The 27,061-nt window shown below is 46.4% G+C and overlaps 7 protein-coding genes across 7 annotated transcripts; 5 read left to right on the top strand and 2 right to left on the bottom strand.

Moving 5' to 3' along the window:
* Positions 1 to 33: 33 nt before the first annotated feature.
* LOC108155152 (probable cytochrome P450 4d14) lies at positions 34 to 1,914 on the bottom strand. The gene is made up of 4 exons (XM_017285816.2): positions 1,651 to 1,914; positions 1,100 to 1,556; positions 468 to 1,039; positions 34 to 401 (listed from the first exon to the last, which is right to left on the bottom strand). Exons 1-4 carry the CDS (start codon positions 1,811 to 1,813, stop codon positions 64 to 66), a joined length of 1,530 nt encoding a protein of 509 aa, XP_017141305.1. The 5' UTR covers positions 1,814 to 1,914; the 3' UTR covers positions 34 to 63.
* A 1,068-nt stretch (positions 1,915 to 2,982) lies between these two features.
* On the top strand, positions 2,983 to 7,749 carry LOC108155138. The gene is made up of 10 exons (XM_017285804.2): positions 2,983 to 3,303; positions 3,404 to 3,724; positions 3,787 to 4,173; positions 4,253 to 4,322; positions 4,393 to 4,961; positions 5,028 to 5,366; positions 5,810 to 5,992; positions 6,055 to 6,514; positions 6,577 to 7,118; positions 7,180 to 7,749. The coding sequence occupies exons 2-10, from the start codon at positions 3,565 to 3,567 to the stop codon at positions 7,518 to 7,520; spliced, it is 3,051 nt and encodes a 1,016-aa protein (XP_017141293.2). The 5' UTR covers positions 2,983 to 3,303; positions 3,404 to 3,564; the 3' UTR covers positions 7,521 to 7,749.
* A 105-nt stretch (positions 7,750 to 7,854) lies between these two features.
* Positions 7,855 to 9,468, top strand: LOC108155198 (exopolyphosphatase PRUNE1). The gene is made up of 2 exons (XM_017285874.2): positions 7,855 to 8,006; positions 8,070 to 9,468. Exons 1-2 carry the CDS (start codon positions 7,959 to 7,961, stop codon positions 9,249 to 9,251), a joined length of 1,230 nt encoding a protein of 409 aa, XP_017141363.1. The 5' UTR covers positions 7,855 to 7,958; the 3' UTR covers positions 9,252 to 9,468.
* LOC108155133 (60S ribosomal export protein NMD3) lies at positions 9,364 to 11,224 on the bottom strand. The gene is made up of 2 exons (XM_017285783.2): positions 10,162 to 11,224; positions 9,364 to 10,100 (listed from the first exon to the last, which is right to left on the bottom strand). Exons 1-2 carry the CDS (start codon positions 11,169 to 11,171, stop codon positions 9,464 to 9,466), a joined length of 1,647 nt encoding a protein of 548 aa, XP_017141272.1. The 5' UTR covers positions 11,172 to 11,224; the 3' UTR covers positions 9,364 to 9,463.
* A 67-nt stretch (positions 11,225 to 11,291) lies between these two features.
* LOC108155239 lies at positions 11,292 to 11,695 on the top strand. Its single transcript, XM_017285932.2, has one exon. It carries the CDS (start codon positions 11,396 to 11,398, stop codon positions 11,606 to 11,608), a length of 213 nt encoding a protein of 70 aa, XP_017141421.1. The 5' UTR covers positions 11,292 to 11,395; the 3' UTR covers positions 11,609 to 11,695.
* A 2,028-nt stretch (positions 11,696 to 13,723) lies between these two features.
* LOC108151452 (keratin-associated protein 19-2) lies at positions 13,724 to 14,402 on the top strand. The gene is made up of 2 exons (XM_017280074.2): positions 13,724 to 13,833; positions 13,923 to 14,402. The coding sequence occupies exons 1-2, from the start codon at positions 13,822 to 13,824 to the stop codon at positions 14,256 to 14,258; spliced, it is 348 nt and encodes a 115-aa protein (XP_017135563.1). The 5' UTR covers positions 13,724 to 13,821; the 3' UTR covers positions 14,259 to 14,402.
* Positions 14,403 to 17,222: 2,820 nt separating this feature from the next.
* LOC108164857 lies at positions 17,223 to 18,056 on the top strand. Its single transcript, XM_017300789.2, has one exon. The coding sequence runs from the start codon at positions 17,517 to 17,519 to the stop codon at positions 17,949 to 17,951; it is 435 nt and encodes a 144-aa protein (XP_017156278.1). The 5' UTR covers positions 17,223 to 17,516; the 3' UTR covers positions 17,952 to 18,056.
* Positions 18,057 to 27,061: the final 9,005 nt, after the last annotated feature.

Below are 27,061 nucleotides of genomic sequence, written 5' to 3'. Positions count from 1 at the left end.
AAGGTAATAAAATAAAAATAAAGCCACGCAGGCAACAAGAAACGGGAAACTTGCAGAGAAAACTCAATAGACGCGCGGTTTGAGACCCACATTGATACCGGTGGTGGAGCGGAGGATAAGGTTCAGCACTAGCTGGACGTCCTCACCTAGGGGCAGCAATTCAAAGTGCCTCACCATCTTGCTGATGGTGCTTTTCATCTCCAGCATTGCAAACTTCTGGCCAATGCAGTTGCGTGGACCCGCAGAGAACGGCGTGTAGGCGAATGGATTGATTTCGCCCTTGCGCTCCGGACTGAACCGTTCCGGCACGAATTTATTCGGCTCGGGGAAGTAGTCCGGATCGCGCTGGGAATGGTAGATGAGTATCATAACATCGGTCTTGGCGGGTATGAGTTTGCCGTCTGCAAGAAGCAAATCATCATCATTAATGATCAACATTTCTTAAAAAGGAACCCAAGGGAACGCACCCAGTAGTGTGTCCTCGACAATGTGGCGTCCGATTATCGGTACCGAAGGGAACAGTCGCAATGACTCCTTGATCACACACTCCAGATACTTGAGCTCGCCCAGCAGCTGGGTGTTTACGGGGGCGATCTTCTCGTCCCCGAGCACATCACGCACCTCCTGGAAGACTCGAGCCTGCACCTCTGGATGCCGGGCCAGCAGATAGCAGGTGAAGGCAATGCTGCTGGTGGTGGTGTCGTGGCCCTCAAACATGAAGGTATCTACCTCCTCTCGTATGTCCTCATTGCTGAGTGGGGCCCCGTCAATGGAAGACTGTAGGAGCACATCTAACAGGGCCATGCGACGTTTCTGACCCACATCGTCCAGGGGCGATGCGTTAGTTGTCTCGTACGTGCCGTCTGAGATGGACTTCTGCAAGAGGTCACGACGCTCGCTGATCACGTTGTTGGTGAAGTCCTGCATGGCCTTTATGTTCGCACTCAGCTTGGCGAAGGCGGAGGGAAAGAACAGACGCATGGAGATGTCCAAACGCTGGGCGGGATTCACAAAACGCTCGGCCAGCATGCCAGAAGCCCTGAGACATATGGGATCGGAATGAAGAGGCAATCCAAGCAGTCTAACGAGTTAAACTCACGTTTTCACCGACTGGACATAGGGAAAGTTGGGTTGCAACTGGGCATTTATCTTGACGCCCATGGCCGTCTCGGCGATGATGTCCATGGCGCAAAGGCAGGCTACGGGGAACATGTTGATCACGGTTTTGCCATCGGCCCGGTCGTACAGATTTTTAGCCATGATGGCGCTCTGCTGGTCAAACACCTCCACAAACTGCTCGAGGATCTTGAAGTGGAACGCAGGCGTGATGATCTTGCGCCTACGGAACCACTTCTTTCCCTTGCTCAGCAGAAGGCCATCGCCCAGCCAGTTGACCAGCAGGCCGTATAGGTTGTTCTTCTGTATGGTCTGCTGGCTGCTCATGATCGCCTCAATCATTTTGGGGTCCGCCGTCATGAAGCCGCGGTCTTGAAGAATCTGACATCGCACATTCTTGCCATGGGTTTGGATTAGGCGCCACTGCAAGTCGAACACAGCTGCAAGAGAGATTTGGTTTTGGTATCTGTCGCTTGAAAGGATCGCTGGAGCTCTGGGCTGAAGCTTGGCCCCGACTCCGTTTCTGTGGCCTACTTTTGGGCGACTCATTGATCATCAACGGGGCATTACCCACAAGCGGCCATGCCTTGGGTCCAGTAATTCCTGCCTGGTCAAATAATCTGTTGTGTTTCCGGCCGACCAGGTAGTCCCACACCAGGGCCACAGTAAGCAACAGCACCAACAGTTCCACAAACATTTTAACATGCAGTCGTTCCTAATTTCCCAATTTCCTATTTCGAGGTTCTTTGTTTTTCGGGTCTCTCCAACGCGCTCACAGACCACAACTAATGGGCTATGCTCGGTGGTGGGGCTGTTTTGTAGCCAATTCTGACCGAGATAAGGGTTCTATAATCAGCGGCCAGTATTTACCAGTACCAAGTGTACCCAAGGCGACGGTCACCGGCAGTTGGCGTTGGTGTTGGAGGTCAGAACGGGCTGGAGAGTCTTGGTGAAGGCGATCCCCAGACGCCAGGGGCAGACGCCCTCCCTTTGCCTTGGCCCTCTCTATCATCTATCATCAACCGGGTTTTCGGAAGTGGACACATCCCGATCCCTCGATTTGTTCGGGCTATCACTGAGATTATGGATCAGTTACATTATCAGAGTAATGGAGTAGATGCAGATACGCCTGGTTGGGGATCTCCTCCCACCCACTGGGGACCCATTCATTGCGTTCATCGCGGCGCATACAACAACGACGAAATCGCCCGATCAGCATGACTCAAGGTCTTTGCTTACTATCGAAAGAATAAAAGTTCAGATTGATACGGTAGTGGGAGTAGAAGTGAAAGTGTGGGAGTGTGCCAGTAGGTCGTCCGATCCGTCCCTTTCACAGATTATCTGCTCTTTTTTATATACCAAACAGGCTGATAAGATCGAAAGCTTCTTCCCCCAATAGCTGCCAAAAGAGTCTCTGCTCTATCTATTCCAGAGACATGCTCAGTCAAAACTTTGTATATATACAATAATTGTAGTTACTCTCATACAGGCAAAAGGATTGCAAATAACCACCGGCCAATAAATCCTGGCTGCAAACAAGTGAGGATTAGTTTGTCGGACTAAGGGTTCCTCACATAAGAAAGTTTCTCTTGAGAGTCTCCACTGGCTGCATGGTTGGGAAATGGTATCGTTGGGAAGGTACAATAACAAATTAAATAAGAGCATATCATTATCTCTTAAGAACCGGCTCTCTTCTATTCATGTCTGAGTGGGAGCATGGGAGTGGGCGCTCCCGTGACCGAAGAGCGTATCTGAGGTCGATTTAGATGCTGTTCTATAACTGGTAAAACTACATCTCAGTGTTGACTCGTAGCCGCTCTCATTTCTCATAGAACGATTTCCACGTGTCTCTCATTTCCTAGAGAGTGAATTGAGAGTGTTCTTTATTCATTTGTTTATACAGTCGATTTAGAATTTGAATGCGTTACCCGATTGGACCTTTGCTTACATTCCAAGCCATAGAAACCAGACAAGACTTTTATCAATATACGCAATACGATATTTACATACATTGATACATATTTGTATAACCCTCTGTTGTACATTTTGAATGCTTATTAATGTATAGATCTTAGTGAACCCTTTGGCATCGAACTTAATGTAAATATCAGTGGATTCTCTTATCCAGTAGAAGATACATTTTGGTACCTTTGAGATTTACTGAGCAGTTTCTTTCAATTCAGACAGGTAAGCATTACGAATTATAGCTTAGCAATCGTGATAAGAATTGCGAGAAATCATCGTGATTCGACAATCCACTCAAGTCTAGTGGCGTAATTTCTCTTAGGCATGGCTCTCTTACGGTCCGGACCGGCTTGCCGCTGACGCGTCTCGTAATCTGCTCACACTGCCTGGTGGAGAGGCTCACCGTCGAGATAGCGGGAGAGAGATAGTCAGTGCAATGGTCGGCTATGGCTTATTCGTAGTTCGTTTGTAATTGGGTGTACAATGCTCGCGCTTGTATTGTTCCTGGTGGCGCTTACGATAGTTCTGGTGTGGGATTATTTTTGGCGCAAGCGGCGCAATGATATACTTAACTATATGCCAGGTCCGCGGGGTCTGCCTCTTGTCGGCAATGCCCTCATGTATCGTGGCCTCGATGCCGAACGTAAGATTATTCCCAGTATGTTACATTCCAGAGTTACATAGACTGTATTTTTATGCTTGCAGAGATCATGGGTTTTGTAAGCAAGAATAGGAACAAGTACGGTCCACTCTACAAGGTGTGGGTGCTCAACCAGCTGGCCGTCTTCTCTACGGACCCGCATGACATCGAGTTCATCCTTAGCAGCCAGCAGCACATCACTAAGAACAATCTGTACGAGCTGCTCCACTGCTGGCTGGGCACGGGCCTCCTAATGAGCACCGGCAAGAAGTGGCATTCCCGCCGCAAGATCATCACGCCCACCTTCCACTTCAAGATCCTAGAGCAGTTTGTCGAGATCTTCGATCAGCAGAGCGCCGTGATGGTGGAGCAACTGCAACAGCGGGCTGATGGGAAAACAGCCATTAACATTTTTTCGGTTGTCTGTCTCCTGGCGCTAGACATTATAGCAGGTGAATGGGCGATTTGATTCTCCCCCATCTTTAATAGACTGTATCTTCTGTATCTGTATCTGTATCTCTACCTGAATAGAAACCGCCATGGGAACCAAGATTCAGGCACAAATGAGCCCCAATCTGCCCTATGTCCAGGCCGTCACGGAGTGAGTCGTCCTTCTTTTCAGTGAGAGCTGTTCAAATTTTCCGCGAGTCCCTCATTTTGTTTTCTTTCAGTGTGACCAGCATCATGACCACCAGGTTCATCCATGCCTGGCAGCGCATCGATTGGCTCTTCCGCCTGGTTCATCCGGGAATGGCTAAAAGGCAGGATAGCGCCATTAAGGTGATGCACGACTTCACTGAGAATATCATTAAGCAGCGTCGGCAGGCCCTGGTCAGTGCAGGGAAACAGGAGAAGAAGGAGGAGGAGATCAAGGAAGACGATGACCTGGAACAGAAGCGTCGCATGGCTCTTCTGGATGTGCTCCTGCAGTCAACCATCGATGGGACTTCACTCAGTAACGACGACATCCGGGAAGAGGTGGACACGTTCATGTTCGAGGGTCACGATACCACTACCTCGGCCATCTCCTTCTGCCTGTACGAGATCTCTCGCCATCCGCAGGTGCAGCAGCTTCTGGTGGAGGAGATCCATGAGGTTCTGGGTGCGGACCGCCAGCGTCCGGTCACCATGCGGGATCTGGGTGAACTCAAGTATCTGGAGAATGTGATTAAAGAGTCGCTCCGCCTGCATCCTCCAGTGCCCATGATTGGGCGCTGGTTCAACGAAGATGTGGAGATACGTGAGTGCTTGGTTTGTTGCTTGGTTCCTGAAAGTTCCTGAAAGTAATAACTCCTCGAAATTGCAGGGGGAAAGCGCATTCCAGCTGGGACCAACTACACCGTCGGCATCTTTGTCCTCCTCCGTGATCCCGAATACTTCGAGTCCCCTGACGAGTTTAAGCCGGATCGCTTCGACAGCACGTCACCCCAGACGCATCCCTATGCCTATATTCCCTTCTCTGCGGGTCCACGCAACTGCATTGGTCAGAAGTTCGCCCTGCTGGAGATGAAGAGCACCATCAGCAAGCTGCTGCGTAATTTTGAGCTGCTGCCTCTCGGTCCCGAGCCACGACCGGCCATGAACATTGTGCTGCGGTCCGCTAACGGGGTTCACCTGGGTCTACAGCCGCGTTCAGTTCTCGCCAGTTGATCGCTCTGATGGCTCTGATTCTGCAAATCTTTCCCATATTGGTTTTCCCCATCGGCTGTGGATTAAACAATATTTTTTAATCGAATTCAAATTTTGGTTGACTTCTGTTCACGTGCTCACTTGTTACTCTTCTTAATGGCCAACAGCTGGTGGCCAGGTCAGCTGTTCTCGCTTGATTCTCGCTCTCTGCCTCTGTCTCCCTCTGCTTGGCGGTGGACTTTTCGAACCCTTCGCTTATATAATCAGTCAGAACCCCGCAGAATCTATACAAATTAAGCACTTGACACATGTCCGAGTGTACATATAAATAGTTTTACGGGTTCCACTGGTTTTTAACGGTGGTCGATAAGATTTGAGCTTCCTCTCACTGTGCCTTAGCCGACAGTGCATACTATACTGGATCTGGATTTGGATCTGCTTGCATCGGTTTGCAGTATTAAATCGATTCGGAGAACATGTTGATGGCTTTGCTGCTGACCCTGGCCCTGACGCTGATTGTGGTTTGGCTACTGCAGCTGGCTCTGAGGGAGATGAGGCATCCGCTCAGGGGATTTGTGCCCAGCGTCTCGCGGGTGCCGCTGGTTGGAGCCGCCTGGCAAATGCGCAGCTTCCAACCGGACAGTAAGAGAACCCACGCTGCTCCGATATTGGAACGATATTCACTTTGTGTCTTGTCCCCTTAGATCTCCACGAGAAGTTCGCCGAGTACGTGGAACGCTTCGGACGTAGCTTCATGGCCTCCGTTTGCGGCCAAGTCATTATGGTCACCGCCGAGCCGAGCCATGTGGACGCTCTGCTGCACAGCCAGAAACAGCTGCGCAAGAGCAGCATTTATGGAGCCCTACGCGGCTGGCTGGGCAATGGTCTGCTCCTCAGTCAGGGTGAGCAGTGGCACGGCATGCGCAAGATCATCACCCCCACGTTCCACTTTAGTATCCTGGAGGAGTTCGTCGAGGTGTTCGACAGACAGAGTCAGCTGCTAGTGGAGCGTCTGCAGCCCTTGTCGAATGGTGGAATGGTGGCTATCAACATTTATCCATATGTGGGCTTGGCCGCCCTCGACATCATCACTGAGACGGCCATGGGTGTCAGTGTGAATGCTCAGCTCGATGCGGACTCCGCTGTGGTGCAGGCCGTCAAGGCGTAAGTTCAACTGCCTTTCTAACGTGCCTGAATGTGTCTGAATAACTTAGTCCTGCCTCCAGCGTGACCAATACTTTGGCGACCAGGTTTATGCGTCCGCATCTTCTGCCGCCGTTTCTCTTCCGACTCTGCTGGCCCAGTGGCTTTCGGAAGCAGCGGGAGGGTATCAAATGCCTGCATCTGTTCACAGACAGCATCATCGAGCAGCGTCGCCAGTTGCTTAGGAGAGAGAATGCACCGGGAGAGCCAGTCGCGCGGGACAGGCGCAATGCCTTGCTGGACACACTGCTGAGGGCAACGGTGGATGGCCAGCCGCTGACTGACAAGCAGATACGCGATGAGGTCAACACCTTTATCTTTGAGGGCCATGACACCACCACCTCGGCCATCTCCTTCTGCCTGTATCTTCTTTCGCGGCATGCGGCAGTCCAGGAGCGGCTTTTTGATGAGGTGAAAGGACACTTTGGCCGCGAGCTGGACCGATGCGTGGTATATTCCGACTTTGCTGCTTTGCCGTTTCTGAATTGTGTGGTCAGGGAGGCACTGCGCCTGTATCCGCCCATTCCGGCTTTGGGACGTTGCCTGGAAACAGATTTGGCAGTGGGTAAGTGGCTACTTAGACTAAGCGTACAGATAAGACACAAGATTAGGACATGCCTATCCAGAAGGTGGACGCATTCCAGCGGGGACCAATGTGATTCTGCTGCTCTGGCAACTGCTTCGGGATGAGATGCTCTTCGCAGATCCACTGATTTTTCGACCGGAGCGGCACCTCACTAATAAGGCCACTTCTAAGAAGGGCGCATTCAGCAATATACCCTTCAGTGCGGGACCACGCAACTGCATCGGCCAAAAGTTTGCCATGTTCGAGGTTAAAACCATGATCATAAAGATGCTAAGAAATTTTATACTGCTTCCCATCGGCCCGGATGTGGAGCCCTCTATTAAGATCGTATTGCGATCCCGAAATGGCGTTCATTTTGGACTTCGCTCACGCGTTTATTGATATTTTGCTTACATCTAAATTTTCAGAAAAAATCAGCTGTCTGCAATGCAAGCGATATCGACTATTTAGATTTTAAATCTCGGGTTGGTTGCCGCGCTGCTGAAATCGATATTTATATCGATATTTGGCATAAAAACGTGAACCTAATGGAAAACAATTTTAAATACCTTCTACGAACCTTCAATGTGCTTTAGTTTATTTTCGTTGTAATTGAACATTTTTCGTTGCCGTGCTGATCCATGCAGTGACTTGCAATTCGCCAACTCTAGCCATTGGTGGTGTTCAGGGACATCGATTAAAAATACAGCTATCGATGTTGGCAACTGTTGCTTGTCGGACTGCAGTTGCTATCGATTCGGAATCAACAGTCCTGCGAGGTTGAGCTTTTGCCGAGTGGTCATAGTTTTTCTTGGAATTCAAGGAATTAGTTAATTGAAAATGCGTTTCGTACGTTTTCTAACTCATGCTCGGACAACGCTCAGCCGTGTAAGTATCTCCAGGGACAACCTTGACCAGCAGGCAAAGCACTGATAGGGATTCTTGTTTCAGTACCTGGCCGACGGGTCGACTGTTGCTTGGCAGGCTCACCCTGTTGAGGAGCTACGTAAGCTGCACGTCGTCATTGGCAATGAGTCGTGCGATCTCGACTCGGCTGTCTCGGCCTTGACTCTGGCTTTCATTTACTCAGAGCGTAGCCAGGAGCACGACTATGTGCCCGTGTTGAACATTCCACGCAGGGACTACCGGCTAAAGACAGAAGTGGGCCATATGTTGAGCAAGTGTGGCATTGCCGAAGCCATGCTGCTCTTCCGCGATGATTTGCCCAACAAATTCGCTAAGGATGTCAACGTTGTCCTCGTTGACCATCATGTGAGTGAGCTGGCTCCACATGTGGTAGAGATTCTCGATCATAGACCCATCGATGGCGCGAATCCGAAATACATGCTGTTGCCCCAGAACTGTGTGCGCAGCATCGAGACCGATATCGGTTCCTGTGCCACCATCGTCGGCCAGCGTTACTTGGCCGTGGAGCAACCACGTTCGCCCATCGTCGCCCAGTTGCTACATGCCACCATAGTCCTGGACACAGTCAACTTTTCGGCCACGGCCAAGCGTTTCTCTCCCAGTGACCTGGTCATGGTGGAGCAGATGGAGAGGGAGCTGTCAGAGGGTGGCCAGTCAGATGTTGGGCGGCGCTCTGAGCTTTTCAATGAATTGGTGGCGGCTCGCGCCGACATAAGCAATCTGACACTCACCGAGGTCTTGCGCAAGGACATGAAAATAATTCAGACCGAACGTCAGAAAGTGCCCATAGCTGGAATGCCCATCCTCATTAGGAATTTCATTGAGTTGAGTGGCGCCGAGAAGGCTCTGCGCGAGTTTGGAATCGACAGCAACCTCCTGGTTATGCTTGGCATGTATGTCTCTCCCGTTGATGGTACGGTGCAGCGCGATGTGGGCCTCATCTCGTTGGCCGGACAGAGTCAGTTGGTGGAGTGTGTCCGTTTGGCCCTGGTGGGGTGCCATGAGCCCTCGTTGGATCTCAGAGCCCACGATGTGGGCAGCCGTTTCATGGGCGGCTGCTACCTCCGTCAACACAATCTCCGCGCCACACGCAAGCACATTCAGCCCGCTATCAAGCGGGCTCTGATGGAGTGGGAGGAGATCCATGGCTTTGGCTGTAATGAGGTGTACTTCTTTAAGGAGAAGCCCAAGCTGGGCCTCTCCTAAGTCAAAAATCAATTGTAAAGGCCATCAATGGACGAGATAAGGAGGTTTAGCCAATACTTAGCAAGGGTTTAATGAGTGGGGAGTGCTTGAAATTATCCGTCGCGACGTGGGATTCCAAAAAAATTGTTTCTTTTAGTTGATTAAGCGATTATATGTACAGGGCATATATGTATGTACCTATGTATACAAGAAATAAATCTGTATGAATAAAACTAAAGCTCTGGCTCCGCGTCCTCTGCGTTGTCAGCCTCGCCCATCTCATCGTCGGCGCACTCCAGCGTCATGTCTTCCAGCATCTCCTCAAGCGTGATTTGGGGTACGTCGCCTGTGGCCCGTTGCACCTCGATGGGCAGCGTCTTGTTGGTATCGCGATAGATGTTGACTTGTCCTCGCATGTCCACGTTCTCTTCGAGATCGTCCAGGAACTCGTGGTAGTCGTGTTTGCTGCGCTCGTCTGTGGCCTCGGCGGCCAAGTGTTTAATCTTCCACACTCGCTGGTTGAGGCGCGCCTGGCGATCGTAGTGCTTCCGCACCAGAACCACATCGGGCACTAGGTCTGAGGCGAGTTTCTCGAATTCTGGATCATTGATGTTGGCCTCCCCCGTGTTGTAGCCCATGACGGAGTCGCCTACCTTCAGTAGGTGGCCGAGATGGGAGCGAGTGTGAATTGGATTGTCATTGATGCCGAGCTCCGATGAACGCACCACCCAAATGTCGCAGAGGGCATGCTTGAAGGACAATTGACCCTGGCCGGGATACGTTTTGCGATCCTTCTCCATGATCACCTCAATATCCATGACGACATACTCCACCAGCTGCTTGGGATTGCAGACAGCCTCGAAGGGAGCTCTGCAAAACGTAAAGGATCATGAGTCTGCCCAATTTAGGATTGGAGAATAATCAATCATACCTGAAATACACCTGGGATGTTAGCTCGGCTATCTGAGCCGTCAAAGGATCTATGAGATGGATGCTGCTGGAGACGCGGTTCACTAAGCAAATGGGCGACAGGTTGCCCAGCTGGTGGCGCAGCTTTTTGGACAGGCAGACGGCGCTGTCCTTGGACACTGGCGCTAGCTCCACCGACCAGGAGTACTTGTAGTTGTAGTTGTTGCTGTGGATGTCGTGCGAGATGAGACGCTTTGAGGTGGTGACTTTGCCGGGCACCATGGTCAGTAGAAAGTCCACCATTCGACGGGCATGGTTCTCGTTCGCGTAGTAAAAGTCAAGGCCGCCGTGCTCTGGCTTAATGCCTAGCGTGTGCTCATGCGCTTTGTGCTTAAGGATCAGCTGTTCCAGATAATAGAATGTCTTCTTGTTCTCAGCGCGCTGGCGCACTTGCACCAGACACCGCCAGAAGTCCTTTGCTTCCGTACGATGACAGTCGGTGCACATCTGATTCTGTACAGTGAACTCCACGACGAAGACCTGCTGGAGAACAGTGCCTCCAACTATCTCGCCATGCACCGTGAGCTTGACCTTAATGCGCTTCGAGTGTTGTTCGGTCCATATAAAGCCGGCGTCTACTAGCTTCACCTCTTTAAGTCCCTTCAGCTTTTTAAGACAAAGCGCCAGCAGCTCGCGGGACTCGAGGGATGCCTGAATCCACTCGGTTGGAGGCTGTAGGTAGCGCTCGCAGTTGCGGCAGAAATGCAGCACTGCTTGCTTAGGTATGTTCTCGGTTATGTCCACATGGTTGCGCAGACAGGTGACGCACATGTTGGCTGGATTCGGTTGAATGGGCACGGCACACTCGCAGCAGAGGATGACGGCGTCGGGGGCGCTCTGGCTGCTGCCGTCGACGGCGGAGCCCAGGGGGCTGACGCCAGAGTATTCGTGGTCCATGAATGTGTTTTCCCTTTCCCTTTTTCTTTCGTGTACTTCGAAATGACGCTGTTTCTTACGCAGTATCAAGAACATGTACGTAAACACGTGCAGAGTACGAAATTAATGCTGCAAGATGCAGGGCTGCCAACTCACATGGAAATGGCATGTGAGCATATCGATAGTACGCAATCGATGGTGGTGGGGTGGGAAGAGACATGTGTCAAACGCACTGCTACACGGCCATCACTAGCTCACATAGGGAATATAAAAAAAATCAAGTGAATTTTGTTTGACCGGTAAAGGGAAAATCCATTATCATGCAGAAGAAACCCATCAATGCCAACACCCTGCTGGACAAACTGCATCGCGGCGCCGTCTACGCCTGCATCGGAGTCACCCTCTACGGCACCTATGTGCTAGGTAGCCGCTACTACCACTACTACACTGTGATTCGCCCAGAGAAGCAGCAGGCGGAGCTGAAACTCCTTGACGAAGGCGCCCACGACAAGGCCAAAGAGCTGAAGTACTAGGCGATTGCACATATTTCCTGATATTCTATTTAATGTCTGTTAAGCGTAATAAATTGTAAGGAAATGTAAGCATTTTCCACTTAAATGGAAATCGAATCGCGGCTACTGCAGCTGTGTTGTTTTTGTTGTGTAATATGAACAGCTGATTACTTAAGGGGGGTGGGGGCGTGGTTTTTTCGATTGCCATTCAACGAATCGAATGGTATTTAAAAAGGTTTTATCGGCTTGTGGAAGATCGGATCTTACCAAAGCGGTCCCAGAGAAATCGGAGTCCCTATCGGGGCCAACAATGCGCTAATAACAGTCGTGATAATAAATCAAGCGACGAGTCAACAGTACGACAATGAAGAATCAATCAATTTGTGTGGCCACGGCACTCGGAAAATGGCAAGACTAGAATTATTTAAAAGCCGGGCCAAGAATTATGGTTTAGCTGGCAATCAAAAATGTTGTTACCTCTGAGGGGCATCGTGACTGGATCTGGTCGGGGCTGGCGCTGGCGCTGGCTTCCGCTTGCTTAACTTGGCCCGCATCTGCAGTCAGCAGTCTGCAGTCGGTGGCGATCGGGGATCGGAGACGTCGCGTGCATTAACCTCATCGTCGGCGCTTGCTGGGTCGAGCAACTGCAGCCGAATAATCCAAGTACTTACGAGTATTAACATTAAATGATACAAAAGCAACAATAGATATGGGTATGGCTATAACAATGGTGTTGCCACCCACTTTTGGGAGGATGTCGAGACGTCGCCCGCGGGGGCTTGTGAAATACCGTTTGCATTTTCCATGCTTCATTTCATTCAACAATGTTGCCTCCGGCATTGCCTCATTCATGGGGTCTCGCCGCCCTCTCCTCCATTCTTCCGCTCCAATCAAGTTAGCCAATCAAAAAGTGCATTTGCAATTAATGCTGCGCTGCGGTCAAGGTCGTCCTTCATTGTGGCCCAAAGCAGTCGGAAATGAGTTGGAAACGGTGACTCGGCTTAGCGATACCCTATTGGGATTGGGATTCTATTTGGTCTATAAGAGGAATGTGTGCTTGAGAGAAAACGATCGGAAATGGACGAGAGAAAACCGAAGGCTGACCCATAACGGACTTAATGATTTGCTTATGTTCACTGGGTTTTGCTATTATTAAACTCTTAATCGATAGAACTAATATTGCTTTTTAGCAACGAAAGGCCTGGAAAATAGGTTTAACATATGCTATAACACCAACTTAGGTAGAGGCACAATAGACTTAACATAAGAATTAAAACAACAAAAATAAAATTACAAAAATACAGTCCCAGTATGCCTTTCCACTGCAGGTAAGTCAATAAGTCGTGCACTGTGGATTCTTTCGATAAGAGGGAGCAGTAATTTTTGTTGCTGGTTTTTTTTGTTTTGTATTTGAAATGATCTCGCAGAGATCTCAACGACTGGCAGCTTAATTAAAAATGCCAAAATGCTGTAAACTTGCAATTGTTCATAATTGTACAAATGTACATACATACATATAAACGTAATCGCATTCATATTGTGTGTTCGAATGCATTTCCCACGGGGCTTGTGGCATTTTGATTTGGCAGCCCGCTTCTAGGTGGAACACGGCTCCCTCTCCTCTCGCATACACACATATGTGGATAATGTAATTTCCCCTCTGTAATACATACATATGTATGTATGTATCTGGAGGGCTGGTGAAAGTGTCATACGATAGTTGCTCAGGTGATTGTGGCACGCATGGCAGTGTGTCGTCTGTGGATCGTATTGCCAGAGTGTGGGATTAAGTTTTTTGGATTGCATAATAGGCCGCCGTGGCTTCTAGAACTTGGATTTGGATTATAACTTTTGCGGATATCGGGGTTTGTGGGGAGGAAAAACGTCAGTTGCAACGCCCACTGCCAGATCTGAGGGGATGAGCGGAAAATTAACCTTTTAGGTCGTTGCACGCTGCTTCAGCATAAACAATATTCGATTTCAAGTCGTCAACCCGTCATGCATTCAATCCCTTAACTTTAACAATCGCTGACTTCACTGCCGATTCACTGCTGCTGCTGCTCTGATGCTGCTACTGCTGTAGTTGGAGCTTTGCATAACATCAAACTGTAGCAGCAATGCCCTGCCGACGACTATAAAAGCGCAGGGCAAGCTCCCACAATGAACAAACGTCAATCGGCTTCAGTCGCGACAACCAGCAGTGGCTCCATTCTAGACACAAAAAGTCCCTTAACATGAAGTTCTTGGTAAGCGGAAGCGGGTGAAACAGCACGAAGATCCTCAGCAGCATGGCCGAAAAGGACTAACCTAAACCAAACCTCCGGTAAACTTGCAGTGCGTATTTGTGGCTTTTGCCATATGTCTGGCCGTCAGCTGGGCAGCCATTTCCGAGCCCGCCGCTGCTCTTCCTGAGGACCCCGAGCAGGATACGGCCGCCATAGCCGAGAAGAAGACGGAGAAGCGCGGGATCTATAGCTTTGGCTTTGATGGCTATGGTCATGGCTATGGTGGGTATGGTGGCTATAGTGGCTATGGCGGCTATGGACATGGCTATTATGCACACAACTCCTATGGCTATGGTAGTCCTTACGGCAGCTTTGGATACGCGCCCTACGGCGGCCATCACGGCTTCTATCCCCACCATGGTCATGCCCACTACAGCTACTACTAGGAGGCTCCTTAGAACACGTCCGCGCATCCACGCATACATATTTTTTTTATCGCTTCACGCTCATCACTGCCCATCATGCACTAATTTAGATGTATCAAATTTTCAGTCTAAAGAAAATTAAATAAAAATATTGTTCTTAAATAATTCAAACCTTGAGCCGTTCGCGCCGCTACCATCCGGCGGCTATTCAGGGATGGTCCGCTCGCCGTTTTGCCGCTCTGAAAATTTTCCAGTTATTAAACCATCCATCTGGAATGTTCCTAAGCTGCACTTTTTTATGCGATAGTTAGCCGATGGTTTCCAAATGCAGCCCTAAAAAGCAATGAATGGCAATAAAAAATAGTTCGCGCCTACACATATTTCAAATCGTAATTCAAATTTTAAATCGTTAAAAAAAACAAAAAATCTTAATACAAAATGAGACCAGCAATTGGTGGTAATACGTAAACATAAGTATGTATGCATTTGCTTTTTTAATATTCTATCTGCTACCAAGGCGCTGCACCAAAACGGATTAAACTGAAAAATCTTCTGGAGATTGTTCGGAAATTGCTTGAAGTCCAGAGGGAGCAGCAGAAATTACAGGAGGAACACCAGGAAACAAAGCGAGAGATGCTCCAGCAAATTGCGAAAAGCTTAGGCCAAACCAACCTCCAACCAGAGCTGCTGCAATTTTCATATCTTCCAGAGTGCAAAATCTGAACCAGATCGTATAATTATTATAGCCAGAATCAAGAAAACAATTTCATTCTTTTCGCTCTGTCTCTCTCTAACACACAGGTTTCATGGTCGGTTTTGCCAATTGCAAAATATGAGTTCAAGGATCTCAGAACCCATAAGAGCTAGTGCAAGCAAATTTGGTATCCACACTCCTGTGATATCGGACCTTGACCGTTTCGTGTCCAAATTTCGCCACACCCCCTTCCGCCCCCGCAAAGGACGAAAATCTGGGGCATCCACAAATCTCAGAGACTATTAACGCTAGAGTAACCAAATTTAGTATCCGCACTCCTGTTAGATCCCACTATAAAACGTATATCTCAAAATTTCGCCCCACCCCCTTCCGCCCACACAAAGGACGAAAATCTGTTGCATCCACAATATGGCAGATTCGAGAAAACTAAAAACGCAAAATCATAGATAACGACCATATCTATCAGATTGCTGAATCTGGATCAGATCAGAAAATTTTTATACCCAAAAGGAACAAATCAATTTGCACTGGCTACGCAGCGCCCGACGTCACGCTCAGACTGATTTTCTGTCTCTCTCGCACGCACTCTTTGTCGTGTCGTTTAATATTAGCGGCGTCTGCCGGAGGAGAGCCATACTGACTTAGTATCGGGTATAACTGTAGAGTTGCGGTGTACGCAGCAACTCACAACGTTCCCCCTCGTTTTGATATGTAATGTTGGTATATCTTTCATATGAACGTATAAGTTTTATTTAAATCTGTCAGTTTATTTTCTTTTATTAAAAATCATTTAGTATCGACATGTTAGAGACTTTTTTCCAATGTAAAAAATCAAGTATTGTGCAGTGATTGATTTTTTTTTTTAAGGTTTAAAAGCAAAGGATATTTATGATTAAATATGAAAAGAATATAAGGACTCTTCGCCTTCAATTAATTTAATTCAATTAATTTAAACGTGGTCGTACAAGCCTTGAAGGACGTCGAAGTTTAGCCACAACACCCGAATTTATAGAAAAAAAAAATAGGATATCGTATTGGAACATCGTCGAGTGACTGAAAGAGATTTAGTAGAACCCCTAGGCATCTCATTGGTCAGTGTAACAAATATTTTGACTGATGTATTGGGTTTCAGAAAGCTGTGTGCAAAATGGGTGCCGCATTCGCTAAAAATGAAAAAAACGACTTTCTCAGCCACATTTAAAGCGTTTTCGAATGAGACTTGGCTTTATCACCATGATTCTGAATGAAAACAAGAGGTTAAAAAGTGGTTTGAAACTGGTTCTTCGGCTCGTGAAAGAGTTAGTGTTCAGAAATCGACCAAGAAGTTGTTAGTATCAGTTTTTTAGGATGCGAAAAGAAGTTTTTTTGTGGACTACTTGCAAACTAGTAAAACAATAAATTCCGAATATGACTGTATCCTTTTAGACCAGCTAAAGGAAAAATTTTTTCAGAAAACACCCAGTTTCCAGAAGAAAAAATTATTTTTCATCAGGACAATCAGGACACATGTCACAAGAGCATTTTGACAATGGGTAAAATCTATGAATTAAAATTTGAACTGTTCGAGCTTTCACTGTATTCACGAGACTTGTTTTCTACCGACTTCCAACTGTTTCCAAACCTAAAAAAATGCATGCGTGGAAAGCGTTTTTTATCAAATTATTAGGTTATAACAGCTGTGGAGGCGTATTTTGAGGCCCTTCCTTATTCTAACTTCTGGGATGGAACTCATAAATTTAAATCTCGTTCGAACAAGTTTATTGATGTTAAGAAAGACTATACTAAATAACAAAAGTTATTTCAAACTCTAAAATTGTGTTTTTCTAATCGAATTGCAAAACTTATTAAACAACCTTGTATCTGTCTTGGTCGGCATAAACGGATTTGTTTTGGGACCCCCGGAAATCCGCAGTAATATTATGCCAAATGTTTATAGCGAGATTTTCCATCTGTGCAGTCCACTTCGCCATGCGTGTATTGTTTGTTTATTGAACGGCTGCAAAATAATAATCATTAAAAAGCAAATATATACATACTTATGTTTACTTTTTACCACCAATTTCTGGTCTCATTCTGTTTTGTATTTGTTGTTTTTTTTTTCTTTTTTCAACTACTTAAAATTTGAATTAAGATTTGAAATTTGTGTAGGCGCGAACTATTTTTTATTGCCATTCATTGCTTTTTAGGGTTGCATTTGAAACTATCTGCCTAATACCGCTTAGAAAGGTGCGGCTTAGGAACACCCCAGATGAATGGTGGAATAACTGGGAAAGGCAAAACGTTACGGACCATCTCCGAAACACAACTAAGAAACATATATTGTCTGAGTACTGGACTGAGACTAAGGCTTAGTCCTTCTGCATATTATCATTTCATTCTGTCTTTTTGTATGTATATAGACTTATACTAAAATTAAGTATGTGCTACCACCCACCCCCTCCACCACTGTTATTATCGCTTCGTCAGCGGTCTGGCAACTCCGGCGAATAACTGTTTATAAAAAAGCATCGATCGCGGCCGAACATATTTTTGCGGAACCAAATCATCTCTTTTTGTGCTTAACAATGCTGAAACGTGATCTGCAAAGCATAACACTTAAACTGTCCGATCTCAAGGAGTACGACGCGAAGCGCCTTGAGCACAAATGCAAGAACCAGCGCCCCAGACACTCTGTGGAAACCATCACCGGGGACGACGCGTCCACGTCTGGCACGGCAACTTCCAGCTATACAGCTGGCACGTGCACAGAGACGCCGTCCTCGGGCACACCCACTGGCTCGACCACTCCCACGTTGGCTACTCAGGAGGATCTGGCTGATCGTCCGCCCAGACCCACATCTGTGGCAGCCACAGCCACAACAGCAACCACGAATTCTGGCTCCACCGATGATGATATTAGCGTGGCGGCCGTCGCCGATGACAACGACACCATCGATGAGTTCAGCGACGACAACTGGGTGGACTTGGATGCGGACACTAACGATGCGGACGAAGAGTGAGCAAGAGGAGGAGCCTAGCCTAGCATGCGACGTGTATCTTTTTTTTATACTTAAATGTCAAGTTTTGAAGATGTAACAAATAATAATTCCAAACTTCAAGATCGAGTCGAGCACCTTTGCCAAGGTTATTATTATGTTATCCAGATGTTTGCAACTCTCAGAAGGGAAGGGATGGATGTAGAAAGTTATTATCTCAAACGTATTTACAACCAAACATACACATCAGAATATTAAGGCTGGCTACTGTGAGGCTATAAAAGCTGGCTGCTAAGGAATTACTGTCCATAAGTCTTACATATGTACATATGTATGTATGTATGAAGAAATATGTATGTAAATATGCTCTGCATGGTCTCTGTTTTTGGTATCGCCGTTTGCAAAAGGGACGGATTATTTTTTAATGCGTGGAGGGGATTGTGGTATTGCTTGTTCTTGCACCTGTCATGAGAAAAGACACAACGCCGATATTAATTTCTGCAATCTATCATCATTCCACCTAATGGCCATTATTCTAGCTCTCTACACATTAAGTTTACAAAGGCGCTCATTAAGACGGACGGACGGACAAACGAATGTGGCTATATCGACTCGGCTATTGATGCTGGTCAAGAATCTATGTATATGTATAATTTATAAGATTGGAAGCGTTTCCTTCTGGCTGTCACATACATCTATAGTATAGATTCTATACGAATCTAATATATGTATGTACCGCTTTATTCTTTAAGGGCCGTCGTGGGAGTGTTTAGGTGGTTGTAAAGTCCCCGAGAATCGAGGTGTTTTTAGCATAGGCCAGCAGTTCCTGTGGCGTCCTTTTGGAGGCATCTTCCAGTGATGCCAGCACTGGGGCGCCCAGGTATCTCCTCCTTGCCCTTGAGAGAGCCGGACAGTAGCAGATGAGATGTTCCAGGGTTTCGATAGCCCCAGGTTCATCACATTTCCTACAACTGTCTCTGTTGGTGATGCCTAGCTTAGCCGCATGTGCAGCAGCCAGAAAGTGACCTGTAAGTATTCCCACTAGCAATCTACAGTCTTTTCGTGGTAGGTGCAGTAGGTAGTGGCTAAGTTTCTCGTTGCGTTCCTTGCACATTATCTTCGAGGTTTTGCAGGTGGTGGTACTGTTCCACCTGTTATCAGTCTGTGTTGTAGCCTGCTTCTTCCTTAGCTAGTACGTCCGCCGCTTCGTTTCCTTCGATGCCCTGGTGGCTGGGAACCCAATAGATCCGCACTGTCTTTGTCGTGCTTAGGATGTCTAATGCCTCCCTGCTCGCCAAGACACTTCTGGAACTGACCGCGGACGACTGCATGGATCTTATCGCCGACGAATAGGTTGACCGCATCGTGTGCTCGTTCTGTTAGGAGAGCGACCTCCGCTGCCTTCCCGATGGCAAAAACTTGACGTCAAGGCAAGTTTGGGGGGTAATCAGTTGATCTGGTCATGTCCCTGCCAATTGAACTGTGCCCGTATCCTTGTATGGATAGATTTCCTGATGCTATAAGGCGTTGTGCTGCCTTTCCCGCAATCAGGCGAGCGTGAATGTCCAGGGGGTCGATTCCGAGTATAGTTTCGAGTGCTTTTGTTGGGGTTGACCTCAGCGCCCCTGTAATACAGAGCAGAGCCTGTCGCTGAGTCTTTTCCATAAGCTTATGGCATGTCTTCTTTTCAATAGCCTGCCACCACACTAAGGCTCCATACAGCAGAGTTGGTCGCACCACCGAGATGTAGATCCAGTGCATTAGAGCAGGTGACAGGCCCCATGTGCTGCTGAGCATCTTCTTGGATGCATAAAGCGCAATGGTAGCCTTCTTCACCCTTTCCACTACATTGGGCCTCCATGCCAGCTTGCTGTCCAGTACTGTGCCTAGGTATTTCACCTGTGATTTTGGAGTCAGCTTAGTTTGGTCAATTTTCGGGGGGGTCCATATCGGTACCTTGTACCTCTTGGTAAAGAGGATGAGGTCCGTCTTGTCCGCGTTGATACTGAGTCCTACCTCTTCCGCCCACTCACGTATCTCCCTGAGTGTACGTTCCATTATGGAGCTGAGGGTCGATGGACATACACCCGTAATAAGTATGCTTATGTCATCTGCATAGGCTGTTATTTTTGGGGCCTTCCTTTCAAATCTCTTAATGAGGTCGTCGACCACCAAATTCCACAGTAGTGGCGATAGGACTCCACCTTGAGGTGTGCCTCTGTGTGCCCCCTTTACCATGGAAGCGGTGCCCCACTCCGATTGCACCCGTCTACAACTTAGGAGGTTTTTGATCCAGACGTTGATTGCAGGGTGTATGTTATTCACTTCTAGGCGACTTGTTATTGCGATTGTTGCCACGTTGTTGAATGCTCCTGAGATGTCCACAAATGCTCCCAAAGCATACTTTTGTTGTGAAGGGCGCTCTCGATGGTGGCTACTAGCGAGTGTAGTGCCGTCTCCACTGATTTCCCGTTGGTGTAGGCGTGTTGGTTTGTTGACATCAGTCCCCCTACCTCATTCCTGATGTGTAAATCCAACAGCATTTCTAGTGTTTTTAGTAGAAAGGAGGTAAGGCTTATCGGTCTGTAATCCTTGGGACTCACGTGGCTGCACTTTCCTGCCTTAGGGAGGAAGACAAACCTCGAGGTTCTCCATTGGATGGGGATATAGCCCGTACTTAGGCATGCTGAGTATATTGCGAAGAGCCATGGGGTAACAACCTTTTTGGTCAACTGCATCATGGCTGGGGATATCCCGTCCAGTCCTGGTGCTTTTATGGCCGCGAAGGAGTCTATGGCCCAGTGGATTCTCTTAGTGGTTAACAGACCTATTGGGGGGTGCTGTTCCTCAGTTGCTAGGTCCTGATGCTCCTTGGCGTCAGTATATTGGGGTATATTAGATTTTTGGTGAAAATGGATGTGTGTAACGTCCAAAAGGAATCGTTTCCGACCCCATAAACTATATATATTCGACATTTTATATCAGGACTTCTGAGATATGTCACTGTTACAAGAATATTTCAAAACTTCGCATTGCTCACTACCGCCTCCACAATGGGCGAAAATTTGTGGCATCCACAATTTCAAAGATACCAGAAAACAAAAAACGCAGAATCGTAGAGGACCATATCTATCAGAGTGCTGAATCTGGATCAGATCGGATCATTATTTTAACCAAAAGGAACAAAACAATTTGCAGTGGCTACTCAGTGCCCGACGACAAGTTCTGACTGACTCTGTCACTCTCGCACGCACTCTTTGTAGTTCAAGGTTCACGCCGTCTGCCGGAGGAGAGCCATACTGACTAAGTATCGGGTATAAATGTAGAGTTGCGGTCTCCGCAGCAACTCACAACGTTCCCACTCGTTTTTTTTTAAGTTTGTAATTACATATATACAATAAAAATAAAATAAAATACAAAATTGAATTTTGATCGCTTGCCAAAAAATAAAAATTAAAATGTCTAATATATTTACAATAAAATTCAATTAATCAGCATTCGTGTAATTGTTACAAATATTCGGCTCCTTCGGGATATATGCGTACATATGTACATAAAAACAATCAAAATCGAATTTATTTTTAATATTCGATAGATACAATACTACAGGCAGGTACGGTCGAATAATAAGTCGTTGTGGAAAAAGGTTTCTATTTCCGAAAACAATTTATATGTATATATGCATATTATGTAGATATTTATGTAAATAAATCTTTGCGATGCCAAAAAAATAAAAAAATAAATTGGGTCACTTTATTGTAATCGATTCGATTTCTTCGATTTATCGAAGGGAGGGACGAATTTTTGCACAGTAATTATAGTTTCTCTTAAGCTCGGCTGCCCCCAATTCAATAAAAGGAAACATACTAGAGCATTAGATACCTCTATTTCTCACTGCATGCTTTTTTCCAAAGGCATAACTACTGGTCTCGTTCTCTTCAATTGAAATGTGGTGCAATACGACGATCATACAATATGCTCTTAGCATGCAGAAAAACTGAAATAATAAGTATTACTGTTACCAATGAAGAATATTTTAATTGCCATACAGACATGATTCAGTCGTAGTTCGTAGTCCGTCGGTAGCTGCGGTACATGGCAGAGCTAGCAATATTTCTACGGTCAATTAAATTTTGGATAGAATACGTACTACTTCTTGGACGTTGAAATGCAATGACTGCATCTTGTAAGAGGCGATGCAATTACTGCACCATCAAGTGGCCCGTCTGAAACCAGCAGAAGGCTGTTACGCGAGCATGCAGGAAAGATAACTGTTAGACTAATACTCGAGGAAAATGAGCACTAAAGTTACTAAGAGAACTAGGCATGCATTCAAAATACAAATACCACTACAATTAAAAATTACTAGAAAGGTGTGTAAGGATTAGTAATTTAATAAGAGGAAGAGAATTAGTGGTGCATATAATATGAGGGAATTATAATCCGAGCATAAGACCCTAAACGGTTCATGCAAGGAATAATTCGATCTACAAAGTGGAAGGAACAACGGTATACAATTTCTAGTCGGTCTAATAGGAATCGTGAAGTTAATGCGGCTGAACAGATCAGGGCTGTCTATGTCACCGCTGATCAAGTTGTGCATAAAAATCACACCAAGCATTTTTCTACGGTTAACTAAGGATGGGAGGTTTACTAATAGCAGTCTACTAGAGTAAGACGTGTCACACCCGCATCCCAGTTAAGGCCCCGCAGAGCAAAGAGTACAAAGTTTTTCTGTACTGATTCTATACGGTCCTGGTGTACTTTGTACTGAGGGCACCATACACAGGAGCCGTATTCTAAGATCGGACGAACAAGCGAGGTATAGAAGTCAACACCATGGCTGAAAGTTATTGAGATCGGATTGCAAGCGAGAATGAAATGAAATGTCCTTATACTGGAGACAGAGTTTGACATCATCGCATACATAAGTACTCGAGAGTATGTTAATACCGAAGGCAAGTCGTTAATAAAGAGTGTGAAGAGTAAGGGGCCTAGATGGCTGCCCTGTGGTACTCCCGAAGAAACTTTTACTGGTAAAGAGAGGAAGTTTTTGAAGAGGACTCTTTGAGACCTGGAACAAAGATAGCTAGAAATCCATCTCAGGAGGTTGGTCGGAAACCCTAAAAGGTCAAGTTTATGTGCTAAAAGGGAATGGTCCAATGACTTACTAAAGTCGGTGTAAATGATACCCGTCTGTAAGTTACCTTGAAAGCTTTTAATAATAAATGAGGTAAGCTCTAACAAGTGCGTGGTGGTTGATCGCCGCCTTATAAATCCATGCTGAGTTGGAGATATAAGTGGCTTGCAGAGATGTTGTAAGTGCGGAGTTAATACCTTCTCAAACATTTTGGGAATAGCGGATAACTTTGCTATACCTCTATAATTTTTTGCGTCAGACTTGCTACCCTTTTTATGGAGAGGTATTATAAACGACTCCTTCCAGATCGGGGGGAAGCAAGAAGTATCAATGGACAGGGTGAATAGTTTAAGCAAGGGTGCACACAGAGCATCGGCGCAGTACCTGAGTACACAACCTGGAACGCCGTCTGGACCCGGTGAAAACACCGGCTTAACTAGTCGCAGATCATGAAGTAAAGAGCATTCATTTATCAAGGGACTGAAAATGCTGTTCAAGCTCTGTAAACCGTATGGGTACGGATGACCAGAGTAGCTTTCCTCAGAATAGGTCGTTTGGAAAAATTGGGCAAAAATATCGGCAATTGCCTGATCATTATTTGCCGACGCATTACGAAATGATAGCGAGGATGGGTGTGCGGACGTTTTACGCTTACTGTTTACGAAGCAGTAAAACTGTTTAGGGTCCTAAGAAAAACGTATCCTGCGTCGAGATAGGTAGTTCTTACCTATTACATGGCGAGAATGAGAAATTCTTGAAATTTTTTATAAAGTCTTGATTTTAAGTTTTTTAGGCTGGATAACTCTTTGGTAAACCAAGGGGGCTTTCCAGATCTAATCGGACAAGAAAGCGGGACACAAGAATCACAAAAAGTGCATTGTAAAAAATGTTTGTGCCTTTTATGACATCAGTGCACAAGTACAAAGCGGACCAATCAAAATCCCTAATGAGGTTATTAAGCATCGCAAACTCGGCTTTACGAAAGCAGCGGACACGTTCAGGTAGCCTACTCGACCGATCCAATACAGTTGGTCCTATATCTAGCGACACTTCGAAAGTAGGATGGTAGACGTCTTCAAGTATAGTGAGCGGAAGGGCTCCCCTGCTTTCTAAAACTTGTGTACCGACCTGCCAAAACATCGGAACTAAGAATGTCCGGCTTTAACCAGGTTTGATACAATCATACAATTCATACAATCCCGGAAAAGAATGTTGAGCTTACTACGTAAGCCTCTAACATTCTGATAGGTTACTAAAAGAGAAGTTAGTTTTTTGGAAGGGTGGAAGCAGGACGGGAAAATGAGGTTGAGGGTGGCACACTGGAATGATTTGTAAGAGTTATGGGGGGCCTATTCTTCTTCTTAGACTTAAACTCCTTCACCACCAAATGCTCCGACCAAAATTTGGCGGAGCAAATGGTGTCAAATTGAGTTGGGGAGATGCTTATCTCAAACAAGGCTATCTGCCTGGCATAAGAGAAGTTAAATTTCTCCACCCTTAAACCCATGGCTTTTATTTTGCTTTGAACAAAATTACCGTAAAGCAAAAACTTGTCGTTTTGGTGGGACTCCCACCAGTGGTTTAGGCACCACAGGCCTAGTACCTATGGTGGCAATATCCGGAGGCCCGGAACTTTTGATCACTGGTGGGATCGGAATAGACGGGACAGCTAGCGAGCTGCGGACACCACGGACACGGACGCTGCAGGCGTACTTGGCTGCATCTGCATCGCCAGCAGCTGTCGTTGCCTTTGGAGTGGCAAACTTGGAGTGGTCGGAGTCAATTTTTCGGCCGCCAGCGGCTGAGTGACGGTTGGCACTTGCAGATCCGGCGGAGTGACTCTTTTACACCTCGGAGACTCATTCAGCAGTTGCAGGCTGCAAAACTGAGACTCCATGGCTAGGAGCCGATCGTACTGCTTTTTAAAGCCAACGGTCAGCTCCTTAAAGCCCTGAGCCATTCTGCACTACAATTACCCAATACCTCCTGCGGATTTTATTTCCGCTTATGCTCTCATGCTCCATTGCGTGCAGAAATTTTTGCGTTTGCATCGATCAAACTTAAACTTTCAAAGTCAGTTGGATAAAAAACAGATACAACGAGGGGAACGTTGTGAGTTGCTGCGGAGACCGCAACTCTACATTTATACCCGATACTTAGTCAGTATGGCTCTCCTCCGGCAGACGCGCCGTACATTGAACTACAAAGAGTGCGTGCGAGAGTGACAGAGAGTCAGTCAGAACTTGTCGTCGGGCACTGAGTAGCCACTGCAAATTGTTTTGTTGCTTTTAGTTAAAATAATGATCTGATCTGATCCAGATTCAGCAATCTAATAGATATGGTCCTCTACGATTCTGCGTTTTCTGTTTTCTCGTATCTTTGAAATTGTGGATGCCACAGATTTTCGCCCCCTGGTACTATTTACGCGAAGAAAAATAATAATAATCAGTTAACAAACTTTTTTCATAACAATACTTGAAGTGTACCTATACCTTTGAGCAGCCTGACAATGACTTTGGAGTACAAATGGATATATTTTATTTTATAACATTATCCTTTAATATAATAAAGTTTATTATATTGACAACAAATACTTAAGAAATAAATGTGAACTAATTTTAAGTTTAGAATATTGAATAAAACCGTTTTCAGTTATGTTAAAGTTTATGTAACATAGATGTGTGTACCTATTATTATGATCTATGTAGATATTGTATATGTGTCTCAACTTTGTATGTGATGTATCTAAAACGTTCTGGTTACCATCCTTGTTAAAATGGTGTTTCAAATAAGTGGTAAACGTTCTTTTGACGCCGAACAAGGCTGATAAAGTCTTATTCTGAGTGCCAACAGTGCTGTGAAAACACGTTAAAACGTTTCCAAATTGGTATTCATCTTCTTGGAGAATATTTTTAAAATCAATCAAACATTTTTAACCACCAAAGTTAGTCTTTTCATGGTCAAATAGCAGTCTAGTCCAACACACTTTTGAGGATCAAGATCCATTTAAATTACACATTTTTTAATATATGCGGCTAAAGTTGTAACGACATCAAGCTGTTTATTATTTTGTGTTTAGTAATAAGCATATGAGGGGGTACCCTGGTACGCCCTTAAGCAGCGGCGTCTACATAAAAACGAAAAATCTGCAGGATTGCTAGGCTTAAAGCTAGCGTTTCTTTCTTTTTTAACAGTTACTATTTGCTTTCCAAGATGTCTGAATAGAGACAAGCTGCCCCTCTGTTGGCAGGGGAAGGAAATGTTGAGGCGCAGCTTTCCTGTCAATCCCAGGTGCCACGCTTTGTTGGCAGAGGTTACCCAACCTGTTGCCATATGCAGATTTCGTAATGCCCCAAGCTCCAAAAGCATAAATATACATATGTACATATGTATGTATCAGAGACTGCCTCACGTTAGAGCGACACATGTGGGACACTGTCAAGGAAGCGCAAGGCGGCTCCATGGATGACGATACTCAAATTTGTAAAGCTCTTCAGTGAACCTCAGGTTCACATTCCACGTGATTCAGGCGCGCACTTTTCTAGAGGAGGAGTGGAGGCAGTGGCAGAGCGGTAGAGTGGGCCATTTCAGTATAAAAGCACACTATAAAAGCTCGAAAGCTTGTAGTCGGCGCTGCATTTCAAAACGGGACGTCGAGCTTTGTTGACTCTCTTGTTTTGTGTTGGTCCCAAGACGGGCCAAAACACAGCGTTTAATCCTGTCGCCGGTACCTGCGGTACCTGCGTGCGTGACGCCCTTCCGTTAAAAGTTAAACGGCGGCCCGCGGCCAATTTTCCACGGCTCGGGTTCAGTCCAAACTAAATTAGGGACAGTTTCAATTAATTACGCGAACAAATTCGATTTTCGAACTTGAGCAGGTATTGGTGCATAATAGCGCATAGGTTTCCGTATCCGTATCCGTGTGCCGTATCGAGCGTCCGTGACCTGCAGTTAAGGATCGATCCGTGCCGGGCGCATCACGTGGCACGTGCCA

This window comes from Drosophila miranda, chromosome XL, assembly GCF_003369915.1.
Source record: "Drosophila miranda strain MSH22 chromosome XL, D.miranda_PacBio2.1, whole genome shotgun sequence".
Taxonomy (NCBI): Eukaryota; Metazoa; Arthropoda; class Insecta; order Diptera; family Drosophilidae; genus Drosophila; species Drosophila miranda.
This window is presented reverse-complemented; position numbering and strand designations above follow the sequence as displayed.